This window comes from Trichoplusia ni, chromosome 15, assembly GCF_003590095.1.
Source record: "Trichoplusia ni isolate ovarian cell line Hi5 chromosome 15, tn1, whole genome shotgun sequence".
In the NCBI taxonomy this organism is placed as follows: domain Eukaryota; kingdom Metazoa; phylum Arthropoda; class Insecta; order Lepidoptera; family Noctuidae; genus Trichoplusia; species Trichoplusia ni.
The window spans coordinates 3,564,002-3,590,554 of record NC_039492.1 but is presented as its reverse complement, the minus strand read 5'-3'; the positions used below and the strand labels follow the sequence as shown (position 1 = coordinate 3,590,554).

At 43.5% G+C, this 26,553-nt stretch overlaps 1 protein-coding gene across 1 annotated transcript in view; it reads right to left on the bottom strand.

Moving 5' to 3' along the window:
- Positions 1-715: 715 nt before the first annotated feature.
- Positions 716-26,553, bottom strand: part of LOC113501543 (tribbles homolog 2-like) — a 32,652-nt gene continuing 6,814 nt past the window's right edge. Inside the window, exons 4-5 of the mRNA XM_026882730.1 lie at positions 3,235-3,426; positions 716-2,438 (exon numbers count right to left, since the gene is read on the bottom strand). Of these exons, the coding sequence (XP_026738531.1) occupies positions 2,171-2,438; positions 3,235-3,426 (460 nt within the window). The 3' untranslated portion in view covers positions 716-2,170. The remainder of the gene's footprint in view (positions 2,439-3,234; positions 3,427-26,553) is intronic.

Sequence of the window (26,553 nt, the reverse complement as noted above, 5' to 3'; positions counted from 1 at the left end):
TCAAACCATCTGGGGTATCTCAAACCCCAAGAATTACAAAACCTTACCTATTTAATATTCACGATTAAGATATATTTATCTGACACACGTTGATCTTTGCCAAAAATGAGAGTGAAAAATTGGTCACTTCTTGAAAAATTTGTCCCAGTTATAGTATATAATTGTAGCTATTGTCCTTATGTCTTATGTCCTTTCTTAATTATTCTAAGAATTTGTAAACAAAAACTTCGTAAGAGAACCTTCCAAAATAAATAAAAAATCACCAAGGATGTGTTTCTTTTCGCCATTTTCAAAGCAGTACAATTGCTACGCAATATCATTTTAAATTAATCTGTCGTGATAATATAATAAGCACGGATACGATAATACAATTATCTCTTGTCAGTACATTGTATATCTCATTGACTACAAACAAGATCAATTTATTTAGACCAAACTTATCGTAAAAGAATGTAATTTAGATTTTTCTTTGTATTTTATCAGGTAATGAATAAGTGCCTATTGATAAATAAATCCACTATAAGCTGAGGAAATTTTCAGTGTTTTTGTTGTTATTTTCTGTTGTTTTGTGGTGTGTTGCTTTGGCAGCGAGGTTAGGCACTAGTTAAAAACTGAGTAATTTCTTTTTATAGTATTTCAACAATCTAGAATGTTCACAGTATCTTGATTTTATTTTCAGTGTAAGGGTTTAGGGTTATCAAATTAAAGTGATATATTTTTTCTAAATTATTTTATTCCCTCTATCTCTTTCCTTTTTTTGATAATTCTTATGATATCTTAGCTCTATTTACAGTTTGTATAAATTAAAGTAGTAATAGTTTATTTTACATAGTAGACTACTATTGTACAACACGCTTTCATTTAAAATATGAAAGACTTGACTACTTCAACTGTACGTTCACATTAATCCCAAATGAACAAAATAAAAAAAAAATGATTGAGAACTTAAAAGAATGATTGATTGAACAACTCAACGAATTTAGACATGGTAACACTACTGATTGATTCAAAACAAATTAAATACAATAAAAACTTTTTGATCTAAAACTTTCGATCAAAATAAAAACTCAACACCAAGTACCAAATGGAAATAATAATTTAGTAATAGGAAGAGAGTGCCGACATAACATCGTCAGTTACAACAACAATAAATAACGTTTAAATTAAATAAATGGCACAGACCAAGTTCTACGACCATTTTCGGTACATGGTGGTGGGTATATATTTATTTATCAAACATAATTTCAGTTGAATATAATAACAAAATAATAATTTCGTATTTTGATTAGCCGAATAATCACGATTTAATATAACCAAAAATAATATAATCCAAAATAACTATGATGGAAGCAACTGATCGTTGTGCAACAAAAGACTTATCACTTCTGCTTTACAACATAATGGCAATCAAGTAATCGCTAAATAACATCGGTGGAGATCACAATTACACGATATAACTTTATATAAATACAAAATATACATAGGTCATTTACCTAACACTACAGCAACAACTTCAATGCAATATACCCATCTATATTGATGTGAAATTGATATGATTACATTAGGCTTATGAGGAATTAACGTAGTAGTTAACAGAATGCTTTATATAAATAACTCATTCCTGACGATGGACGGGTTCGGACGTGGCGTCGCGCGGCGCGTCCGGAGCGTCCCCTGCGCACTTAGATCACAAGAACGCGATATCAGTCTCACTTATTCTGTCATTATGAACGTTACGACTATACCACAGCTCGTAAAAGCCTGAACCGAGTAGCGCCAATAAAAGCCGCATAAACCTCAACTAGCATTGTAACTGTGAGTTTGTTTTGCATCGGTTACGTTATGCGATTCTTATTGCTGTTAGCTCCCAGCTTCTACGTTTATAAATTAGTCGGCGAGCCCGGGACGGACCAGCCGCCCGGCCGCATGATCCCGATGGATCCTAATCACTAAATTAAATCTCCTCGGAGACATATTTGGCTTGGGGTACTTCTTACTGAAAGTTGGATATTCAGACGAACAGCTAGGACTATTTCAGTGAAGGCAACCGCAAGCCTCAATCGGGCCGGAATAACTTAAGGTTAATTCATAAATAAGGAATAGCGTGGCGTCCAGCGCGGCGTCGGCGGCGGCTGAGCGGCTCCCGGTGAGCCTGCACCGGGGGGGGGAGCTACAGCGCGGGCAGGTCGTCCATGTCGACGTCGGGCACGAGGCGGTCGTGCGAGGCGGCGGCGCGCGGCGGCAGCTCGTTGCGCGGGTCGCGCGCCAGCCACGGGTGCCGCAGCACGTCGCGCGCGCTCAGCCGCTCGCACGCCTCGCGCCGCAGCAGCGACCGGATCAGGCACTTGCCCCGCGACGACAAGCACTCCGGCACCACGAAGTAGCCCCGCGATATCTTCGCGAACAGCGACGCGTGCTCAGAGTCGTTGAATGGATACCTATAACAAATAAAACATCACGTTATTCACTGAAAATTATTTCATGATTACATAAAACTATCTTAGATAAGAGATAATCGCAGATGAACAAATGTTTAGTTTCCTTCGAAACCAAGACTAACGAGCAAAAAATGTCAGCTAACTCATTTATCGCCATTTGATAAGATAAGAAGGGATCTTTGACGTCGACAGAAAGTAGACCCCCAAATTGCTAAGTTTTTACAAAACGCGGGCCCAGTTAATAGCGATCCGATTGTCATTTAGAGAAGGCAGCTGCGAGCCAAAACAAAAACGCAGGTACGCTGGAACCCTTCCGGCGACAGGTGATGGCGGCGATTGCGGCCAAATCCCGAATTTCGTATATAAATTACGGGTGCGAGTTCGAAAAAAGTAGAAAACAAAGGCTCGCGAACGGCAGGTGCTAGCGGGGGCGGGGCGCGCGGGGGGCAACGTCTTCGCCACATGACCGAGGCAGGTGCGGCGAAGATTTCACGAGGCTCATTTATATGTGGGTGATATAATTGTTGGCCGTTGGCGCGTAACGGCCGACAGGTGATCATCCCCACGTCTGCGTCGCCAACGGTCGCCGCGACCCTCGCTCTGTGATCTCTAAAAACGGTAAGTCCCACGCCTCGCAGGTGAAGACGCCCACCCCTTGGGCTTTTGACTTCATTATGCGCAATTAATTGCTGCCAATCTAAGTTTTGTTTTCGGACGGAGGTTCTACTCTATAAACAATGGGAACTTAAACGGAAAGGGGGCCTAGAGTATGTTAATCACTGAATAAGATACGCACCTTCCAACGAGCATGGTGTAAAGTATGACGCCGAGTGACCACATGTCCGCAGCTCGGCCGGAGTATGTCCGGTGCGCGCGGAGGATTTCAGGCGACACGTAGGCGGGACATCCTCGCTTATCCTGAAGTAAATCTTCCTCAGGATCATCGAGTACAACTGCATCTTCTAACGACTCTAGTTTTAACGTCGTTCTGAAACAAAAGAGGATTACGTTTAGTAAGTTTGCCTGGACAGCACAAAGCTTTTCGACACATCTTCGTACTAATTAATTGATCTGTATCGAGCACATATTGTCAGGTCGTGTATGTTTGACGTTCGTGGCCAGTGACCCATATAAATCGCGCGTTTGCGTATAATACACAGGCGCGATACGCACTCGGCCGAAATGGATCCCTTTGTGAACAAAGCTTTGTCGGTGCACTATTAACGATTCTCGTGCTCGCCTCGCTAATTATTATTAAAGCGTCATACATCAGATGCGTTCGCGTTAACATTGCAAAATTGTTTGTGGGATACGAGCGGGCGCGTATCGGTGCGTATGCAACAATAATGTCATGTAAATAATTACATAGCTAACCATAAAGCTGTTCGGTGACGCAATAGGTTTTGTTTCATCACATCGGGCTTTAGGCTCACCGTGCGCGCGACCTCGTATTTCACAGAGCGGCCGCATCATTTCGAAATGCATTATTAAATGCACAGTTGGAAACATTACACCGGCTGCGTTGTGTATGATTGAATGTAAACTAACCCCGATCGGACGACAAACGGGACTTTTCGATCTTCGGTTTCATGGGAACGCATCGAGCGGACTGCGTATGCTGACGTCATTATTTGACTGTAGCAGTCGACACATCTGAATTGCATCGGTTTGTAACATTTTATTCAATAAGTGCGGGTGGTTAATACGAGGATAAGGTAAGGCAGGTGCACGGTGGGCGGTTCGAGGCAGCAAATCAACATATGCATTAACTGCACACATACATGCAGTATTTTTAGCCGGTTTAGTAAATATACACAGGGGAGTAGAGAGCTTAAGCGATCTGAACGGCGGCTCCTGTTCTATTTATACGTGTCGAATCCTGCAATTGGTTCGAGTAAAAAAATGTTGCAACTAATTGTAACACTCGGTCGTGAGGAAACGTGTAAGTTTCGATTGGCCGTGCGTATTCCGAAAGCTGAAGGCAATAAATATCAAGTTTGCTCAGAGCGCTGTTACAAAACCTTTCGAAGTTGCGGTCTCAGCTGTTTGACAAATAGTCTGCGGACGTACGCAAGACGTTCGCAGCGAGCCGAGCACAAGACACTGGCAATACGCAGCGCGGACGAGGCAGGCTACACCGTGCCGGTATTAATAATGCGTTGCGATACTACTAGATGGGAGATAAACGATAGCTATTTATTTTGAACACATTTTACCAAGTGATCGTGTCGTGACAATATGGAGCGGTTGGCTCCCGCTAAAGGTTACTCTCGTTAAGTATGTCGCAACATCGGCCGGTTATCAAATGAAATGTTATGCGCCGAAACGCGCACCAACCCGCGATTTGTTCTGAGCTAAGGTAACATGTCATGGTGTGGATGCGGCGTGCAGCGGTCGTGCGTGGCCGGGCACGTGCTGCGCCGCCGGGTAATCGCGCGGTGTAGCAACAGATCCGCTGTGGGAACTAGTTGACGAAACGCGTGACGTCACCCTGCAACTGCACTCCGGACCTTTTTTGTAATCCATCAGTGAGCGGAGCCGAGTCTGGAGGGCGTCCTCGTATCCGTTTAGGTCGCGCGACTGCGCAACTGATCCTAATTAAATCCCTACAACGGCAAGGCTAAAGTGCGATGTCTGCAGTTGCAATCGATTCGAATTTCGCAACGTGTAAATAAGTTATACGGTGTCGTAATGCGGTCGGAAGGTTGGCCGGATTTCCGAGCGTGTTCCGAGCGGTGGCCTCCAAGGATTCTCGCGGTGTCTCGGACGCGGCCTGCGAGCTCCGCGGGCGAAAGGACACCAGCATTTACGCAATCCACCATTACGCACTCGCAGGGTTGCGAGCTGTGCCTGCTAGCCGCTGCGGCCAGGTACACACCGCGCCCCGAATCCGACAGTCGTGAACTCGATAGCACTCGTGACGTACACACCTACCCAAAACTGAACAGTCTCTATTACTAAATTGACTCACGTTTACAACTTCGCAACTGTTAACGAAACATTTCGTTAAAATTACATGTTTGTAACTGTATAACGTTCTCCTTAACATTTTCTTGGTCAAGTTTATGTACAGGTGGCTCATCGTTGATAATAAACTTGTGTATCGGATTGGCAGTAATAAACCAGTAGATTAATATGTTGCTGGGTACAATGTCGCAGTTGGTTTATTAAGATTGATCGTGAAGCGCATGTTGAGTAAGTATCGATATGACGTCGCATGCGGAGCGTGGCGGCCGGCAGTGTGGGAGATCGCCCACAATTAGCGGGATGCGCCCGCGCCGGCGAGCGTTTCGCAACCGCCGCCATTGCTCAACTCAACCCTGACAGTTTCGTAACAAACAATGGCAGTCATCGAGACACAGATGCACCACACATGCATGCACTTCCTGCTCGAGTTTGTATCGCCGCTGTATGACGAATACTTGCGCAATCGCTAGGAAATGCTTTATAACCGAGCGTACACAAAACGGAGCCGATGTGTCAGTGGCGCAGATTGCGAAAGGCTCTATTTTAATAGCCGAGTCAACAATGTAAATAATTCGACGTTGACGCCCGATATTAGCCGTTTCCGAGCCGTACCGTGCGGCTTGCCGGCGCGGGCGCAGCGGTTAGTCACAGGTTTTCGTAACCCGCATTGTAGGGACATGTGATGTCGTAAGCTCGATGCCAGTTGCCACACCGCGGAGATGCCGTCGGGATAGTTGGGAAACAATCCCAACCATGCCCAATTACATGTCGGCTGCTATGATGCAAGCGCGGATGTTTCATGAAACCTGATTGATAACAGCATCGGTACAGAATAAGAGACCCGAACCTCTCATCTTATCTGTTCATTGGATACGGGATTCTCACGCTACACACAATATTGTTACTTTTCACGCTTTTATTAACACCACAACGTAATATCGCCTGACGACAAACTGTGTACACAAATACATTCCAAAATTTAGGTCTCAAAACAGCGCTGGCAGCGGCACTGTTCGCTTTATCAGAGCACCGATAACGCAAGTCGAACTGAGTTTTGAAACCGACCGCTGGGCCGCTTGCGAAAACGCTAATGTGAACATCGGTTGCAAAATTGTTTTAGTTTAAAAATCGAATGCAGTGACAATGGAGGCACGCGGCCTAGCTCTGCGCTCGGTGAGATGTCACACTGGTGACATTTCATCGCGTCTCGTTGATGAAGTAAGGAGATCGAGTAGCGCAACAGCGCTGCGCCCGTATTTGGCAGGCGGACGGCGTCCGCGCACCGCCGTGTCACAATGGCGTGGATTATGAGCCGCGTTGCGATATGGCATGTTGCAAGTCCGGGCGGCTGTCCAAGCGCCTCCGCCGAAATAATCCCGTGTTGCAACGTGCGGACTGCGGAACGGGCGCCACTCCAGAGCCTGTTGCGCAAACGCACTACCGCACGCAATTGGCCAATTGCGCACCATCTCTAAGTTCTCGACGCGTGCGACGTTTACGAAACGTACGATACCGTTCGATGACCCGCGCGCCTCTATTACGTGACGATTGTGTAACGAAAGAAAGCGGCCGGAATGCGTGCGCAAAAAGTATCCGAAATCTCGTTGAATTCCGTCTCAAATCGTTGCAATTACACCGTTACGCGATGTCGTATTAAATCCGGTGAGCGGTCGACTTTCTAACGCGGGGTCGGTGTACGCGGCAGCGTGTCGCAACAATTTCTCCGAGCGGCCGTCGCGAACGAAGAAAGCGCGACCTCAGCGACGTTTTGCAATAGCACGCCCGCACTGCTGCCGGCTCCGCGTCGAGAGAAAGACACGCCGAGCGTCGTAGAAAGCGTACGTCGACCCGCGCCGCCAACACTACCGAACCTAACCGCAGGGAGATGCTTGCGACAGACTTGCTAACCAGATTCCTGCAGACTCCTGCCACCGCAGGAGCACGAGCCGTTTAGCATAACAGTAGTGTTCCGCGTGTGGCTCGATTGGGCAAGTGAGCCCACCGTTACGCAAGTCGCGATAAAGCGCGCCGCATGTCACACTCGTGAAACACTTCCGTTCATTGACTCCTTCCCGATATAACTGCGGTGTCCATTTCGAAATACTTTCGCCGACAGACGTAGCGCATGTGTGGAAACATTGAGCCACCAAAAAAACGTCTAGCTTCATCGAAATCCCACATTTCAAGGGCCATTTGTTGGACACGCTTAAGCTGTAACGTCGCAAAAGCGGCGCCAGAGGTCCCGAAGTCGTGCAAATGCAAGTGCAATTTCACCGTAATGAACTCCGATCTAATTCAAGCGTATAATTCTGTCGTGCAGGATATTTCACGAGGAATACACAGGTAACCAGCTCACTAGCACGTTTACGTATTCACTTTCATAACTCGTTGTTACGATTAAAACCGACTTTTCCAAGTGTTGGGAAACGTATGAGTAAAAAGCTGGTGCTCCCACATCGCGGACGAGTAATCATCGTCATTACACCACTATTACGTGAAGAAAGAAAAAATAAGATTATCGTGCGACAGACTGTGATTAGTTACGATAGCTTTCACGCTAACGATGACACGTAACAGCACAAAAAGTAATGTCTACTTTGATCGTACAATCGAACGGAGCTGCAATGATGTGTGCTCGGCGGCGACGAGGGCGGAGGCGCGACACCTGGCGACAGGTGCGCGTGCTTGGAGGCTGTGTGACGAGTGCGTCGCCATACAGGGCAGCTGAACATGTATGTCGCCCGGGCCCGACAGATGCGGTCTAGATCGCTCGATAAATAAAAAGAGTAAATCCGCTACCGTATGCGTCCGCACAGCTTCCGTCGTGGCGCGCACGCAGCCGGAATTGACGATTGTTTCACTCGCAATCGTTTCCTCCTCATTATTACGAGTACAAAATAGGAAAGGTGCGAGATGAATGCTCACAGCACAAAACATAATGCTTTTCAATATAGATGAAGCAGTTGGCACATTGTAAGGGTTGCAATACAGGCAATGGAAATTAGAACGACGATTAATCATGAAAGCTATGCCCGCTGGTCGGACGACGCAAGAGCTTGCGATATGTAGCGAACGGAGTAGAGTATTGCGAACTGGCGAGGCAATGCCAGCCGCATTACTGAAACAGTTGGTTAACTATTGGATCTGGCGAGTGACGCAAATGTATGGACAAATTAAATGACATATGTATATTGAGATCAGTTAATATATCTGCGAGCGATGGATAAGGATCCTCAAACCTTAGGCAATGAGATATTTTGTAACAGCCGCGCTGGGTACAAACGTTTCGCAGTTATCGCAAAGTATTAAACTGCGGGTCCTTACGCTCCATTTCATAATGTAGTTTGCACAACCGTCGAAACAAGCGCGTGTTTGTCTCTCGTACACGTTGACTTGTTAAAATGAACTAGATTCATGCTATAATTTGATTTCGTTTGACTTAAATGTTATTCGTCAGTTTGTGCCACGAAAACGAAACGTGAATTCATCATAGAACTCAGTCAATCATAAATATTAAAGATGTATAAAAGTTCCAACATAAATATACCTAGGTACAAGGTGTGGCGACATTTTGACACCAATAAAACCGTTTTAACATTTCATATAAAGACAATAAACACAATGTAATCGTATGTAAGTACAAAGCAGGAATGAATGACGCAGGATGATTTCGAAAACGCGAAATAAGCGATGTTGCGATTTCGCCTTGTGAAATACATTTACTTCGTGATTGAGAAACGCGTGGGACGACAAATAGGATTAATCTTTGTCGATGCCTTTTATTGAATCAAAAATAGCTTCTTGTATTTAAGTGAAGCTGATTGTGTCATTTCTATTGAATTGCTTGTGATTTCCGTAAACAAAAACTTTTATAATCAGATGTTTATTATGTAAGACGATTGGATGCGGCTGTCCAAAGTAGAGAGATAATTCCAGAAATAAAATTATATCTGCAAAAGTTATCAGGTGAGATAACGGTGAAAGAGTACTTTTTCTTGTGCGTTGGTTCAAGTCACCTTACACACTAAGGCATCGACATGTCTGGCCGAGCTTATCGCGATTTTTATCAGCATTTCACTCATATCTTATCACTAGAAAAAAAACTTTAAAAACATTTTCACCACTTGTTTATTTGCTTAGTTGGCAACGCGAGTGATAAGCAAATATTTTGTAATCTAATGCCTGAACTGTTTGTTGTTACACAATCCTGTAACTGTTGCGAAAATGTGTTACATATAGCTTGCACTTATTGTGATGCCATTGGTATGGAGATTAGTTGTCGCCGCGGCACTCGCGACGCGACGCACGAACTAAGCTCATTGTACCAGTCAAGCCGTTGCGTAGGAGCGGAGGGAACATTGCCCCTTTCTGTATTCATACCAAACTAGATTATTACATTATACTGAGAACACAAAAAACCTGTCAACAAAAAAAACTTGTTTGCAAACAGAAATAGTTGTGAGCTCCGGTACCGCTAAGCCTTTCGTCGCGAGTGCTCAGGCTTACGTACCGCGATCGTTATCTGAACTCCATCGAACAGGAACAATAGCACAAGAACCAGGTTTCGTACGACCCCAATGACGTTGCAGGTACTGTCGGCGCGACGCGATAACACGTACAGAGGTATAAACTACTTTCCCGATCGACACAAACTGAACGTATCGCAGCACTCGACACTCATTACTACATGAGCTACTCGCAAACATGTTTGTAGGTAAACTAATGCGGCAATGTACTGCTTATCGATTAAATTACTGGTACGGATCTGGAACATTGCTCGTGCTCGTAACAGCTTATAAATGCTTTGATACCACAACAAAAGAGCGGTAAAACGTGTGCTGGGTGTAAACAATACAAGCTGTAGTATGCTGAGTACACCGGAGCTTGATGAAAATTGTTTTGGTCAAAAGTTTGTAAATAAATACTTATCTTTCCGGGATAAAAATCGCGAGTGGAGAACTCGTTTCTACCGTTAAGCGTTGCTGAAAACGACGCGTAAACATCGCTAATGAGAACCAGCCGAACTGGTTCCGATTTATTGATTACCGAGAAAAGGTGGCGTTTTGCGAGGAGTCAAAATATTCAATACTATAAAATATTCTCACATATCGTTAGTCGAAAGCGTAAAAGTTCGTAGGGCTGTGCGTAGAAGAATTCCAAACACCGTACGATTGTGTGAATCGAGAACGTGGATCGAATACGTTTCAAGTGATCGTGGTTGATAAATAAACAGGCTTCTAGGATTCGCGGACAATGCCCTTTGTGTTTTCATACTTATTATAAGATGATTTGCGTCATGGTGATGTTGGCAACGCGTTCCGCAATAATATCTCAAGTTTACAGCTATGGTGCAGATGTGGCACGCCAGCCAGCGGTACTTTCTGATTGGTGCGCTGTTCGCACCAGCGAAATGGTACTAGGTCGATGAAAGTATTGATCATACACTGAGGTAGATACAACCAAACATCGCATCCGCGAAACGTTCGTTGTTTGAATCGATCAAATGTATGAGTAAGAGTAAGTATTATACATTTATTTTTAACAGTGACTTCAATAAAGGCAGGTGTGTATCCTTCGACACAACGTAGGAGCTAATTAAGTAGTCGAGTACAATATTTTTTGTTCCCCTCCATAGTACATCGAACTATGAGATCATGTAAGGATCAACGCTCCCTCGAATACCGAAGAAGCATTGATCAACAACATTAAATTAAGATGGCCGATCTACTCGGCCGTTCACCCCGCGATTACTTTTTTCTAGACGCAATGATGTAACTTGGAAAGTGCGGAAACAGTAATTTCTAAACACCAACAGAATTACACGGCGACTTATTATATCACTATTCCGGGCATCTCGCTCACGGATGCAACGGAGAGCGGGGAGAGGTCACTGAACTTGCGAAACTTCACCTGTCATATGCGAGGGGAGCGGAACAAAGCCTCGTGATGTAACCGAAGAAAGTGCGGAAATATATCAAATTAATAATGAATCGTGAGCACAGACAATTAGTCGCGTCGGAAGTCGGAGCGCGGCCGCGGCGGTGCAATCCGCAGGTGATGTTGTCTCGGATTTGAATATGTATTGGAATTGGGCACACACATTCCAAATTCACATCGATGCGGTGCGATGGACGCTTGCACAATGTTGGCGGCGCAGCGGAAGAGAGTGTGGCGAAACGGCACTCACCACGGTGATGCAATAAAGAAAGTGCGGAACTCAAGTAGGTTTTCTAACGCGGTGAATGTACTCTGGCCATTAGCATTTTATCATTCGCGTCCGCAGGCTGCGCGGCTGAGGCTCGCCGGCCGACGACCTCAGTGATGTCAGAGGAGCCGATGACTTATATCGCGTTCGCCAATACTTCTCATCATCTCATGCTATGTGTAATACCTTCGGGATAGAAATTATAGTGCGAAATCACGACGGCTCAACGCGAGTTACACAGACCGTTACATCAAACTCTTGCCGTATTGGAGACTGCAATGAGTTAGGTAACGAGTGTTGTCACACTTGTTTGTTGCAATTACAAAGCTGATGTAATGCGTGCAAATGAGGAAAAAATGGAATTAGGTGGAGCACTTTTCATATTCATGAAATGACGTTAAACCATGAAACCTGTATAAAATGACCAAAACCATTTATGTTGCAAAACTACAAGACAATTAAACTACAGAATTTGGGTAGCCTACTTAAAGTTAGCACTGACATGAATAATTGGCAAAAAATATGTTAAAAAGCGATATGTCAAGTTCAGCGGGTGCGAGGCCGATGCGCGAGCGCAAGCACTGGCGAGTAGTGGGAGAGGTGCGCGGCAGGCCTGAGCGCGGAGGGCGCGGGGGGGGCACCGGTGACAATGAATGGCAAAGCACCGTTGTACTTGACCTAGTATTCCGGCCGTCACGCCCGCCGGTGTAGCGCTGACGTTCGATTGATGACATGCGTGAGACGCGACCACAGTCACTAACAAACGGTTGCATTTCTCACATTAACACTATAATATATAATTAACTAGTATGTAGCACAGCGATGGTTTTATGATAAGCCCGACATTGGCGCACTGACCCACTTGGCACCGGCCGACAGATTTCTTTACGTCAATCAAAGAATATTTCCATCTAGCCTCAGTCATTAGCGGTAACGAAGCCCCGATCGGCTGCGATGATGTCACCTTTTCGGAACGTGCATATTAGTTCATCAATTGAATCAATTCACTAAAGATATAATTAAGCATTATATCTCAACACGTTTAGGGCACTGAACATAAACACAGTCGATGTCGAAACGCATACAAAGTATCTCGCAAGCGGTTTCCGATATACATTTGTTAGCGGCTAGATATGTACCCGTGTATATGTGCCATTGCGCAAGGTCGCCAGCGCACCTGCGTGAGCGCCGGTCACTGCAGCGACCGTTGCAGCTCCCACGACAATATTCATGAATTATTAATTAAGTCCAGAAATTAAAAGGGTAAAGTCAGGAATTTGGTGTCATCTGCACCTGCTTATCGACCTTTAATTAAATGATATTTATGGTCGATAACATTGTTTGAGCTAGGCTAAACTACAAGTGCTTGGTAATTTTTCTAAATGGAAATTGTCAAATTGGACCAAAAAGCGTTTGAAGCGCTGTCGGCGCGGAGTGCGGGCGTCCGGCGCGCGGCAGCCGCACTCGTAATCATCCAAGTGGGTTAAGGTTTCATCAAGGATTTATTGCGGCAAGTCTCCGCTCCAAAACGCCGAGCGTTCGTTACTATGAGCTAACTGCACGCCGGTTCCGCTGCATTTGTCCATTACAACCTTTTGTTACTCCGATGTTTTAATGTTCGTACTCATTTAATGTCGACATTCAGTCTGTCAATGTCTAGATGATGAACAAGGGCAATTTTTTTTCCTATGGCTCATTATGTGAAATACGTTTGAAACAGTCGTCCATTTCATTCACCTGCTACGACTCGGACACAAAGAGAGCCTGGACATCTTTTGTTTAATTAGTGTCGGACAAACAAAAGTAACTTGATCGTTAGGGGCGTCCCTTTGTGCTAGCACTTAGAGAGCGTAACTGTAGGAATAATGAAAACGTCCTTTGAGAGGCTTTTGAAACTCCACCGTAGTACAATTGAGCGCAAAACAAACAGGTTAATAAGTTTCAAAACGATCCAGATGTATTACAAAATTTCAAAAGCGGTAGCACACAACTGTTTAGCAACTGCATGGCCGATTCTTTCGCAACTCGCATCGCAGCGTCCGGACCACTCGATTAATTGTTCCTATCCTACAACGTCGAACATTCCGATTCTTTTGTTTCATAAACAACTGCCATTGTAGTTCATTGAAGAGTACTTAAGCTTTATAGTAATTGTAAAACACTTTTAAACTGCTTGGACATATTGTAAAATATAGTTTACAGCCGCCCTTTATATTTGAAAACGTTTTATTTATTTAGTGAATGGACGTCGTTTTGGTTAGCAATTAATAGTACCCATAGTTATGTGAGAAGTCGACCTCGCATTTAGTTAACTAACTTGGATTTATAGCATCTCACTACTCACTAGGTGTTAGCAATCATTGGGCAAACTCAAGACCTCGAAATTCGCAAGCCTATAAACGGTAAGTAAGTCCACCGCTTAATTTGTTTCACTATTGCACCTTTATTAGTATAAATATCCCTTTAGCAATTTCAAAATAAAAGTTAGTAAAGAATTTATCCTTAAGCAACAGTATGGCATGCAGACCTCGGTGTCAGATGAACATTGATGTTTAAATAAGTTTAAGTAATGTATTATGTAGATTTAGCGGCGTCAGCATCAATGAGATATTTGATTGATTATAGAATTTCAAATAAGCATTAGGTGCACAATGGTGCAGGAGTGGATCGCAGGCGCAGGCGGCACCGGCAGATGTTCGCGCACGTATTGTGTTGGGAACAAAGGCAGGTAGAAACCTCGAGGACGGTATCGTGCCATGTGCTGCGTGTCACTTTTTCATATCAATATATGTTTTACGTGAAATGTAAAAAAAGGTATTTAATCTGACCGAACAGATGGCCGTGCACATGTCGACACAAAAAAATCAAACGCGAGATTAAAAAGCGTACTACACCTACAGCAACGAAATTAATCATGAATAATGTACGGCCTCGCGTTACCACTTTTACGCGAATCTACTCAAAATTTAATTTCGATTCCAATCGCAAGCGCTTTGTTTTGCTGCGTAACTATATTAAATTAATTACGATGGTTTCCCTTTGTTACAAAAGAGAGAAACGAATCGAATCCCAGTTATCAAAATTAATAACGGCAAAACCAATTTACTCTGATCGCGTAATATCCTGTCCGAAGCATTTATTGAGCTCCGCAGAATTTTCAATAAAATTGTTTTCCGTGCGAATGTTGGAAATTATTTGTCTTGCTAGCATCTGCCGCCGATTAATGCAAAGCTCAAAAACAAAAGTCTAGCTATATGAAAAGACCTCAAGGGGGACTCAGAATGGTATAAAGAAAGGAACATTCGAAAAAACGGCAAATATTGACCTCGTAGCAGATGTCGAAATCCAAACTTGGTGCTGGCTGTAAGTGCATTTGAATAAACATCGCCTCTCGATAGTAACTAAACTCTGTTGACCTTCCGTTGTATCGGATATCGGGCCGAGCGCCCGCGCGCCTGCATTACAACAGATAGAGTTGTCTTCACGTGTCCAAACATTCTATTTTAGAATAACCATTGTGTTCTTAAACGATGCGGTCATAGAACAAGAGCGAGCTCATGACTAACAACAAATGAATTCGTATTGTTATTGAAATCATTATATATTATAGAAAAGTAACACCAATGCCGCCAATAGCAAAGAAGTCGGGGCCCTACGCGCAAGTCACACATACCAAATATAGACGCAAGGCTATAAAGCCGAGAAATTGTTGGCTATTAAAGTCCTTTACGAGATGCCAGATTTACTGAGCTATGTTCTTTTTTACCCTGAGGTAAAGGAATAGCAGCTCTGTTATTATTAATAGTTAGGTTAGCTTTTAAATGACAGGTTGAGAAGAAAAGTAATTCATTATTGTGTGTGCGGAATGCGAATATCGAACACGTGCGTGCAGGTAAACGTCTCGCATGTGCAACTCATTGTCTGGTCCAAAAGGTGTTTTCTTAGAGTTGAATAGGAGGAATCCTTGCACAATGGTCGGTAGTTCTCTGTCGTGCCATCATCGATTCAGCCAACATATAGAACGAATAAATCATGCGTAGGAGAGAGTATAATAGCTGTATTTGTTTACTGGAACATCTGTTCAACTTGGATAGTGACGAGGGTTTAGAATTGGCAAAGTCCACAAAAAGTCGGTATTGTAACGTCGCTCGGGCGATTGTTGGGAGATTAACCCGATACGCGGTACAACAATACAATTTAGAACACCTTGACTCTTTTTTCGTCAAAATTCTGAATGAACGTCAAGGCAGTGATCTCGCCGTAAGGTTGTGTTCCACGAGCACGGAGCACGTTGCGGCACACCGCGACCTTACCACCTTATCTGCCCGTGATAACAGATTGTACTGACCTCTAAAAATGATTAGGTGTCTCGTACTGTGATAACGTCGAAGTACAATGACCGTGTCACAATCCCGAATATTATTTTTAGTAGCAACTGTTTAGTGCAGTACACTTTCCCATGGTACTTGAACATTTTATACGTCATTAGGGGAGCGTATGCTTAGTTTGATTCTCAAGCACTCTCGACTACCGGATGTAACGGGACCGGAAACGGATTTTAAATAAAATAGGACTGCGCGATTTACACAGCAGATGGCTGACGTTGTATCAAGAGACAAAAGAAAAAGTTAGTATTAAAATAAGTGTTCACCGTCCGGCCACATGGCAGAGGTGTATTAAGTTAATTATCTTACCGCCGACGCTGCGCCGGCTTTTAAATTGGATACTGTCTAGTTAGCCCTCGAAATGGATGCGCCGTAATTACGAAGATGCAATTTTTTGACATTAAAATAAAGATCCTTTTAAATAACAAATTTTTATCATCAATACAACATGGTTTTATTTAAATTAGCAATTAGTGCACATTCTCGAAACAGGTGTTCTATATTTATAGTGGAAATGCTTCAAGTAAACGGTTGATTAAAATACAAGTTGAGATATAAATATTAAAAGTAAAACTGATGCATCTAAATATACATCTGTGTTACATAAGAGCGCGATGTTTAGTCGCGTAAAGAGCAAGATATTTAAATTTATTACAAGTATCCAAACTGGCTGGCCGAACTCTGTTCATGACAAACTGGCCGAATATCAAGACACGTGTACTCGTGTCCGCACGCACGTCTCAGCATTCACACAACAAATCTCGTGTTGCTAATAAAATAATACAATGTAAATTGAGGGCAAAAGACGTTACAATTTAAATTCGAATAGTGTTCGCTCGTTCCTGGTTGGCGGTGTTGGCGGCGCCGAATGGAAGGCGGAAGAGTGGCGCTTGCGCAACTTGACATTGAATCGGCGGTCTTCGAATCGAGGCCACCCGCCCGATTTGTATATTATGTAGTTTAACGATAATTTAATCACCGTTTTATCTTTAGGTACAGACAGAAAATTTTCCTCGTTTATTCACTATAACGCGAATTAGAGGGATGCGTAAGAGGAAAACCGCAAGTTGTGTACTATAAACATTTCCATTATTCGAAAGATTTCTTGGTAACAGGATGTGAGGTGTAACAACACGTTCAGTCGCACGCGGAAATCTTACACGAGAGTATATCATGAGACTTGAGAGCGATACGATTCGTTTGTTTTCATATGTGTGTTTTCCGTCATCCTGCTTGCTATTGCTGTGTCGTCATTACACCTTGTTTATTTTCAAGACAACATTTGTCAGATTCCAACGGTCTGATGTAAAAAAGTTAGCTAACGCGTCACTCGTTTTCAGAGCAATATTTTTCAATGAATGTTGCAATAAAGTTTGACTGTACGTCATTTTCAAGTAACTGATTCGCAAATGTGGGCGGTAATTACGTACTTCAAATCTGTTTTGTTCACGAGTGAGAAGGTGAGCTGGGTTAATCAGGTTACGGGAGGGTTACATTTAGAGATAGAATTGAATTGGCAGATCACAATGATAATAATAGCTAACTAGCGGATTACATGTGGTAGCGTGGTAGGAAGCAAGTGAGTGTGTCGGCTAGCCCGGCGGGCGCTAGTGCGTGGCGTGTGCATCGATGCCGCATCGCTATCGGGTGTCGCAAGCGCGCGCGGCCATGTGCGGGGTCCGGCCGTCCTTGGCCACGGCTCCAGCACGCCGCACGCCGCCACACAACGGTCCGGCGAGCCGGCCGCGGCCGCGGTGCGACCGTGCGCAACCGCTTCCGTGTACCGTTTACGTCACAACGAATAAACACTATTGGAATTCATACAATTACGCATCTAATCGATAGCACGCGCCGAGGAATCATTATGTGCGTCACTACGTCGTATCCCACTCGCGGGGTAATTTTGCCGCTCTGACGTCAACGCTACGTAGCCTCGTAGTTGCTACGGGTCACGTGCTACGACCCATAAAACCCCCGCAACCCTCGCGTGGGAAGGTCGTTACTTCAAAAATTTCAAGAGTCAAATAACTGGGTGGTTCGATCACGTTTCTCTACCTTCGAAACAATTTACTTCGAATAACGTGTTTTGTAGAGCTTCGTTTTGTATAAATTGTTATTTGAAAGTATCTGCTTACATAAATGCAAGTACTATTGTACTTCGGGTATTGATTATAAAGTTAAATAAACAACGGACTAAACTTAATTGTTGTTACAAAATCAATTTGGCAGTCTGATAAAATGAGTTATATGAAAGGTCTCGTTGATTGACACAATATTTCGCAAGGCTAAGCGAACGAGTTCATCGTGTAGGAGCGTGAAGGGGTTAATCGGTACACGTGAACTAATGAGTGTGTTGATCGTACGTCGCACCATATTGATTACATCAGCGCGTCGCGAATATGTGCGGGGGACTTAACTAACTGCGCAAATTGTCGTGAAATCTGTACAAACATATCGATTGTGTGAAGAAAAACAAGAGTGGAATGTACAATAGTGATGCTAATGACGCCAGTGTTATTGTCGTACGTTTTATATATGACGATGACTTCATGTCGATAGCAGATCATCACACTGACAATGTCACGACCCGATCACGGGCGGCCGATGTAAATTATACTTTAATATTAATGATATTAAGATTCCGAATCGCTTTGCCGCTTAATGGCTGGCCTAGACCAGATACGTGCTTAATGGCATGTCTCACGCAGCCAATGAATTCGTTGGTTCAATTACTTAGGTGTATTAACTGTACACAATGCCTATTAAACGAATTTTTGGAACAAAAGAGACAATTTAAGTTCGCAACAAATGTGGTCTTAATGTGAATATAGAATCGAGCATAATGAAATACTTTTATTATTGATTTGACATTGTCTCTACAAATTGCATGTGCAATTATAATGTTTATTACCATATGAGTCAATAGAATCAAGCTCCATTTGTCAAGCAACAATCAAATGCAAATTTTGAAATTACGTCAGCTTAAAATCGGAGGTATTGTTTGTCGCGTTCGGTTACACAACGAGTGACCGCGAACTGAGGTCGGATACGTTCTCATATTTATTATACGTATTCTTCAATCTCGAAGGCGCGCGCCGCGAGGCCAGAAACACGAAAAGAGTACCGTTTCGCAACGCAACTCATTTCAATGTCATTGTGAGCGTTCCCGATAACCGAATACTGTTACACTACATTGTACACGTACAGATACCACTGTCTACAAAATGAAATATACATTATAGAGCCGGCACCTGGCCGCCTTGGCCATCTATTGTTACAGTTATTCACCTATTACAGATGTCATCATAATTAAGTACTTACTTCATCTTATTTGCGAAATAAGTTCTCGGATACATTATCTGAGTATGTAAATATTCAGTATTGCATCAACTCTACAAGTCTTTGATGTGTATGTGAACGAAACGTGGACCTATTTATAAATAAAAATATACATAGAACAAACTCAATGTCGAGAGTGGCGCAATCGTAAAGAGATCTTACGAGTTCTTATTAGCATTTCGCTAACTCGAAATACGACGTTCCTTATGTTGACCCACGTCAATGTTAGAATTGTTTGAACCGTGAATTTTCATTACGGTCTTACGATTATGACAAATCTTACGTGGACTCGCGTCAGTTGCGAATCCTTAAAAAGTAAGTTTTTGAGCTCAGTATTTGAGTGAGCATTATCAAAAACATTTTGGCGAGTTTGTTGGTTGTTGTGTTGTAACATCAGTTGTGTTGTGTGCAACGATACGCTTGCGCTTGCGTCATTTCCTCTAGCTGACCGTGAACCGGGTTACGTCAGCGCCAGAGTTTCGGAACGAGATTAGGATGCTCCTACACTTGGTATCTGGCGGACAATCGCCCCGGACGCTCCCACAACGCATTTATAATTGAAAGCTATGAGAATACTCGACTCCGTATTAACTAGGTATACACTTTACTCATTAGTGTCAAGCGACTACGTTACACTTGCAACTAACTACCGAGATAAACTTAAATGACAGCATTTAGGGAATGTTAGTGACATCATGAGAGATAATTAACTAATTAGCATATCTAGGCAAGCAGTTTGGGTCATTAGTTTAACAGAATGTTTGTCAGAGATAATGAAATGAACCTATTGTATTGAATACTTTCGATGAGGAAAATGTGAATTACAAAACGAGAGAGCGGTTAGTAAACACGGGGATATTATTCTAATAAAGATCGTTCAAGAGCTCGAAATAGATCTAACGTAACATTATTAATTATTGCACGATATGAAAATGATCTTGTTTAAGCAACTCAAAAAATTTAATTCGGAATAGAATACAACCAACGGTAATAATGTCGAGGTTAACGTATCAAAAACCGAGGCAGTGCAACAAAACAGGAAGCCCGTAGGACAAACGCCCGTGAATCGAATGTTAATAACAATAATTACCATTGTTTTTAAACACAAATAGCGTTATGCGTCTACAGCTCTACAATAACCAGTAGCATTCGAGCGAGGAACTTGTAGACTTAAACAACTGCACAAAATAATTAAAGCGCAAAGAGATAAAAATGTATAAAACAACGTAGGATGCGCATCGCAGCGGACGCCAAGTATTTTTAGTGGGAGACGCATCACAACAGCAGATTGAGGGTTAATCGTAATTCTGGCCACCGCCCGACCGGTTTAAAAACGCTTTTTATTATTCCTTTAGACGCTTACAACGAAGAGTAAACATCCAACTCAGGAAAACTGCCAAATGGACCTAGTAATATTTTAATCTGTTCAGCAAACTGAGGGTTTGGCTCACGATAACTCCGAAATGCTTCACAAAAAGGGTGGGCGAAGGTCGAATATTCATACATGTTATTCCTTGTGTATGTTTAGCTCACAGCTCCCACCTCTTAATATTTTGCGCACTAACCGACCCTTGTAGGTGGCGTACAAGTGATATAGGTAGCCATTGGGTTGAAAATATGGAGCGCGAAAATTGCGGACGCCTCCGTCTTTTAGTTAAATAGAACAAAATATGTTTTGCTTTATTATAGTAAAGTCGTAAAACGCGTTACACACAGGTCGCCCACGCGCTCTGGAATCAATGTGTATGACAAAAACAAAACACTAAACTGCTAACAACCGCTCTACGAGTCTGATGGCTCGCTAAATTGACTGTCGTCTGCAGAATATCGAAAGTTGTTGAACTTTAAAGCGAAACAGGAAAAAGCTGACAGTAAGGGGCAAGAACATCTCGCAAGATTTACGATATTGTATCGGTAGCTGGGGTCACTCGCCTGCACTTCAGCAGGAACTCGTACGTGTCGCCTATGTTTTTTTCCACTTCCCAGTAAGTTATGTTCGCTTTCTCTCGATCACCGTTTAATATTTTTATTATTGCGGACTCGTTTCCTTTGCATGCACAAGTAGGCCCCGTACCGTGTCTCGGTGTTGTTTTATTTTTGTTCGTGCGCTTGCGAGTGTAAAAGGACTCTGGCAATTAATGCACCTTCAGGTTTTGTACGTTTTTGTAGCGCAACTCGATGTTATAGAGTTCGTAGCGAGAACAAAATCAGACTTTAAATTATGTGTCTTATGGATCACTATACAACAACAAAGTCTCAACTGAAGTTATAAATAGGTTGTATTTTAAGAGAACAAGCTAAGTTTCTATTTTAGTCTCTATAAACACGTCTAAAATGATTACTAATTTACAAAGACCCTAAGCGATACGTTCACCTATAGACTATTTATAAGGGTTTATATTTGGAGTAATTTTAGGGATCGTATATTTAGCTGCTTGGGGTGCGAGGCTAGTGACCCGAAAGAAATTTCCTATGATTCATCCCTGCACCCTCTATTGTTACCCTCACACTTTAAAGTTCCCTCTTAAGTGACGTCATCGAGTGCTCCATTGTTTGTATGACATTTATCATCGTCCTGTCACGTCGGCTGAATCATGGCGACGCTGAGTTTGGTCTTATGATAATGCTAATTGGAATTTTTAAATAACATACAGGAAAATAACTACCTCTACTTGAGACGTATCGAGTAGTATCAAGGCACATTCTTGAATTGAACAGGTTCAACGAACTTATTGTTGTTTTGCACCGATAACGTGTTATCGGCAAGTGTGAGGCTTTGTTCGAAGGAAAGGCATTCATTGTGGCCGAAAATTAACTATTGTATTTAACTTTAATGTCACTGGCGTCGAACTACGCTTTTGTAAAACTGATAATTACGATTCGGTAGCATCCTTAATTAAAGTATAGAGTTTCATTCAATGGTTACGTAGTTAATTGCATGTGTTTTGTTTACGCTGGATGATTTCGGCGGTCAGCGACCTTCGCGAAGCGGATAGCGACAGTGGCTGCGAGTGCTGCGACGCCAAAACAACGTCATACACGCCTCGAGCAGGTTTTAAAATGCAACCGACGACGCAGTAAAAATAAATGCAGCGCTGAATAAAATCCCGGCTTTAGAGCGACCGGCCCCGGTGACTTACGGTGCGCTGTTGCTAACTCGTTAAAAACTAATCTCAACTCGTATGGAACGGTACGGAACGAGGGAAAAATGGAAATGGTGGCTGGCGCGTGTGTCGACGGTCAGTGATTCCACCTTCGACATAACTTGGTTCTCCGTGAGCGGTCAAGTGCGACGGCTCAAGAAAGGGAGCAATTATTGCCACTGTCTCGTCCCTGTTTAAATACTGGCACGTGCATATTTTTTGCCCGCGGTGCGATGTGAATGCACCCATCTTTCGCAGGGAGCGGTCGCGTGCGCCCGACTACCGTGAAACTTTTTGCAAGACTTTTTAATGGTCGTGCCTTATGCTCCCGACTGAGAAGGTTAAGCCAGTTCAAGTTTCTATCAGTCGTTCACGTCTCTGGAGTCACGAATGCCGTGAGTCATTCGGTGATATCATAATATGACACCATCGTTGTTTTCCATGAGATGTAAGGAAGGCTAGGTCACCCTCAGATATGGAACGACAATTTTAATGAAAAAATAATTAAGCACAAGGTGCTTGAACGGAAGCGACGCGCGACGCTTGAAATGGGATGTTGTCAGCTCGTCAATGTTAACTTAATTGGTATCGTCCTTGACATTGAACGATGATATTTTGGACTAATGAAATTCAAAATATTGTTGCGTAAAATTGGTCCGAGTAACGTAAATTTTGTTGACACGAAATAATGTTTCTGAGAATATTTTTAACTTGAAATGTTACATTATTTAAGTTAATCGGTATTGATATTTTCAAATGTAGGTTGTGCAGATGTAGGCAAACGGAGCGTGTCACAACACACGGGCGTCGTATCGGCGGATAAGTGCGCAGTTACGCAAATCCGCAGATATGTCGGCGCTGCGCGGGCGCGCCGCTTGCACAAGGTTTCGCAGACCTTTGTTTTACGCAACCGGATCGATTTAATAGCAAGTCGTGCGTTTTCTCAGCTGTGTACCCGATAGCAAAATTAACGACGTCGAATTGAGAAATTGTACAAAAGTATTTTAATAGCTGCATTAGATACAATAAGTAACTTGAAGAAATTGGAACAAAAAGTGGGAAGGAAGAGCTGGTTTCCGGCCTTCAGATAACAATAAACCTGTTGTGTGTAAGCCCCCGGTATAGCAAGGTGTACGTTAACACCGATTCATCGTTGCTTTGAATTCTACTAACAATTGGATTTACCTTTGTATGGATGACACCTATGTCCGGCAATTCATTATCGAGAGCGTCGCGTACGCATTATGTCCCGTCCTGCAAGCAACTAGAGGCGACTTTCGCTTGGGAGCATTGCACTATCGTCTGCGTCCGGTAGCCGCATCCGGTGTTTTCGTACTACCGAAAAAGGTGCGAACGCGCGTTATTTATAACCATGACGAATGCTTGCGTCGTCCTCGCCGATTCATTTATTTTCAGAATGAGGGAAAAGTGTAGGCGTTGTAAGACGAAAGTATTCCGGGTTATTTCACGGCTGAGGGGCCTGTCGGCGGATCAACCAAAGGTTTCCGAGCGGGAGCGTCTTGATCATTCAAGGTGAACGGTGAGTCACAGTTGTGAAGACGATAAGGCAGCAGAGTTTATGATTTGCAGCAGTGGCATCGGTTCCGCACGATCGAGGAGGCGGCGGGCGCGCGGCGTCGGCTGCGGCAGCGGCGGCAACGCGACATTGGCACAGTTGCGCGCGACCTCACCACGCCGCGCTAGTCGCGATCGAGGCCGCGAATATACGCCCCAAAACAAGAACCAACAGTGCGCTTGAATTCCGGCACGCCTGAATCACGCCGTACAAATTAGCACTCGATGTGCGCTCGTTTATCTAACACCGGCGGCTAACGGCCACACCCGCGCGAAAAATACCAGCAGCGGATGCCAACTACGCAGTGCAGATCGAAATATAAGGTCCATTACGCAAACCAGACGATAATGGAGAACTACGGCTGCACCAAGAGTTATACAACTAGCAAAACTGACGTATATTACAGAGCGCCCAGTATTATGCAAATACATCGCTGTAATGTAGAGGTCTCTTGCACCACGAGGCTTTAGCAACTCTGTTTCAAAACGTTTTCAAAATAGTCGGCGTAGGCGCGCAGGTACACGAGCTGCGCTGATCGAGCGCCGCTAAGATATCGGTAACCACCTCGAGGCGTTATTTAGGTTACCGTGTTGCACATCTTTTAGAAATTATAGAACGATTGCGTGCCGGCCAATAATGATACACATCGGTTCCAAATTAGGAACAGATTTAGAAGGAAATATGTAGTGAGGCGGTGGCCGGGCCGGCATGCGATGCGGCGGCGTCTGCCGGGTGGCGCGGCGGCCGTCTATCGCGGACCAATTTGGCACATCCGCCGGCTCTGACCGCACCGTAAATATCCCGTCGTCCCGTTAAACACGACAGACGTGCGAAACTACCATTCGCAGATATATTTGCGGAGAAACAAGAGGCGAATGTAGCATTTATCAAACCGGTTTTATAAAATAAACATCTTTCTGTGACATGCCTCAAGCATTATTCCCCAGACCAAACGTGTTAAAAAATACGTTAAGATATTTTGTAAGTTACAAAAAAGCTGCTTAATCAAATACATTTGGATCGTCATTCCTTGTACGTGTATTTGTTCCTAACCGACTACTGAACACCGGGTTACGCAAAAAACTTGAATTTACTTTTGTTACCTGGAAAGATTCGGCCGAGTTATTATTTTGGCGGGGAGTGGGCGGGATGAGCCCGAACAATGCGCAAGGGACTATTTTTATACCTGAACTTATTTACAAAGGACCAAAACTACGTCGGGTGAGAGTAAATGGGCTCCGTGCTGTCTGGTGCGTTATGGGATTTGGCTAATTCTCTATTATAAAACTTGCGAAGCAAATTAGATTTTAGAGACACCGAGTGGACAAAGACTATTTTTGTATCGTGAATGTGTTTCCGCCTTGTTATATCCTGTCGGCGATGCCAAAATTAAGAATGCATTATACGTATAAAGGTAGTTTACACTCAAACATCCGGCTTTCTGTCGTCAGGTCCATGATGTCACCAGCAAGGTAATTTATTTTTATACAAAATTTGTTGTCAATGTTTTGTTATTATGACAGCTTTGTAACGCATCCTTCCAGGAATTTAGTCAATAATAATTTAGTTATGAGTTGCGTCATATTAATTAGATGTTTGCAAGGCGAGCTGCGCGTTGTCGTAGGGCGCGAGGATCGCTACCTGCGCTATCGGCTCGGCGGCCTCGTTTTCCTCCCCCAAGGCCTGCGCCCGGATACACTGCCCGAGATTTCTCTTGATAGTTTCTAGTTACACACGAACCTCTCATTTGTTATCTTTTGAAACATTCGATAACAGAGAAAGTAGAAACCGCTCCAACACAAAGTTAGAAGATAAACTCAATAGAAATCCGGGACGAATTTTTTCCTTAAATCAGTTACAACTGTTAGAATAAAATACAATAATATATTAATTTTGATCACATTTATCGATCAACATCTGAATAAAATTTTAATGTCAAAGAAGAGCAGCGAAAATCAGTTTTCATGTCAAAGGACTTTGAGAAAAACTACGGGCGAGTGTTAAGAAAATCGAGTTCAAAGCTCAAAAGAGAGTGCGGAATCAATATTAATGTTCTTGTTTACCTTTGAGACGGGACGACGCGGCGGTATCGCGGGATGTTGATCGCGGCGCCCCGCCGGATGACTCGAATTTATAATCAGGGGTGCCTTTATATCGCACCGAGACGTGAGAACGGAGGTCGAAGGGCGGGACACTTGATCAAGTTGCACCTTCACCGATACACCATTCTCACGATTGCAAACAACAGCTGTGGGGAATAGTGACCGGCGCGACATGTGGAATCATTAGAATTTATTAGAACTGGACAAGGTCAGCTGCCCGTTTATGTTAATAAGGGTTTGTTTGACTATCTGAATAAATCCATACATTAACTTTCTATAAAGGATGTCCTTTGGGAATGAGCGGAGCACACATGGTCATTAGCTGAACGAAAGCCTCGGGTCACAGATTGCTTAAACAGCTGTCTACCTGCTTGACCTACACGTGAAGGTCCGTTATC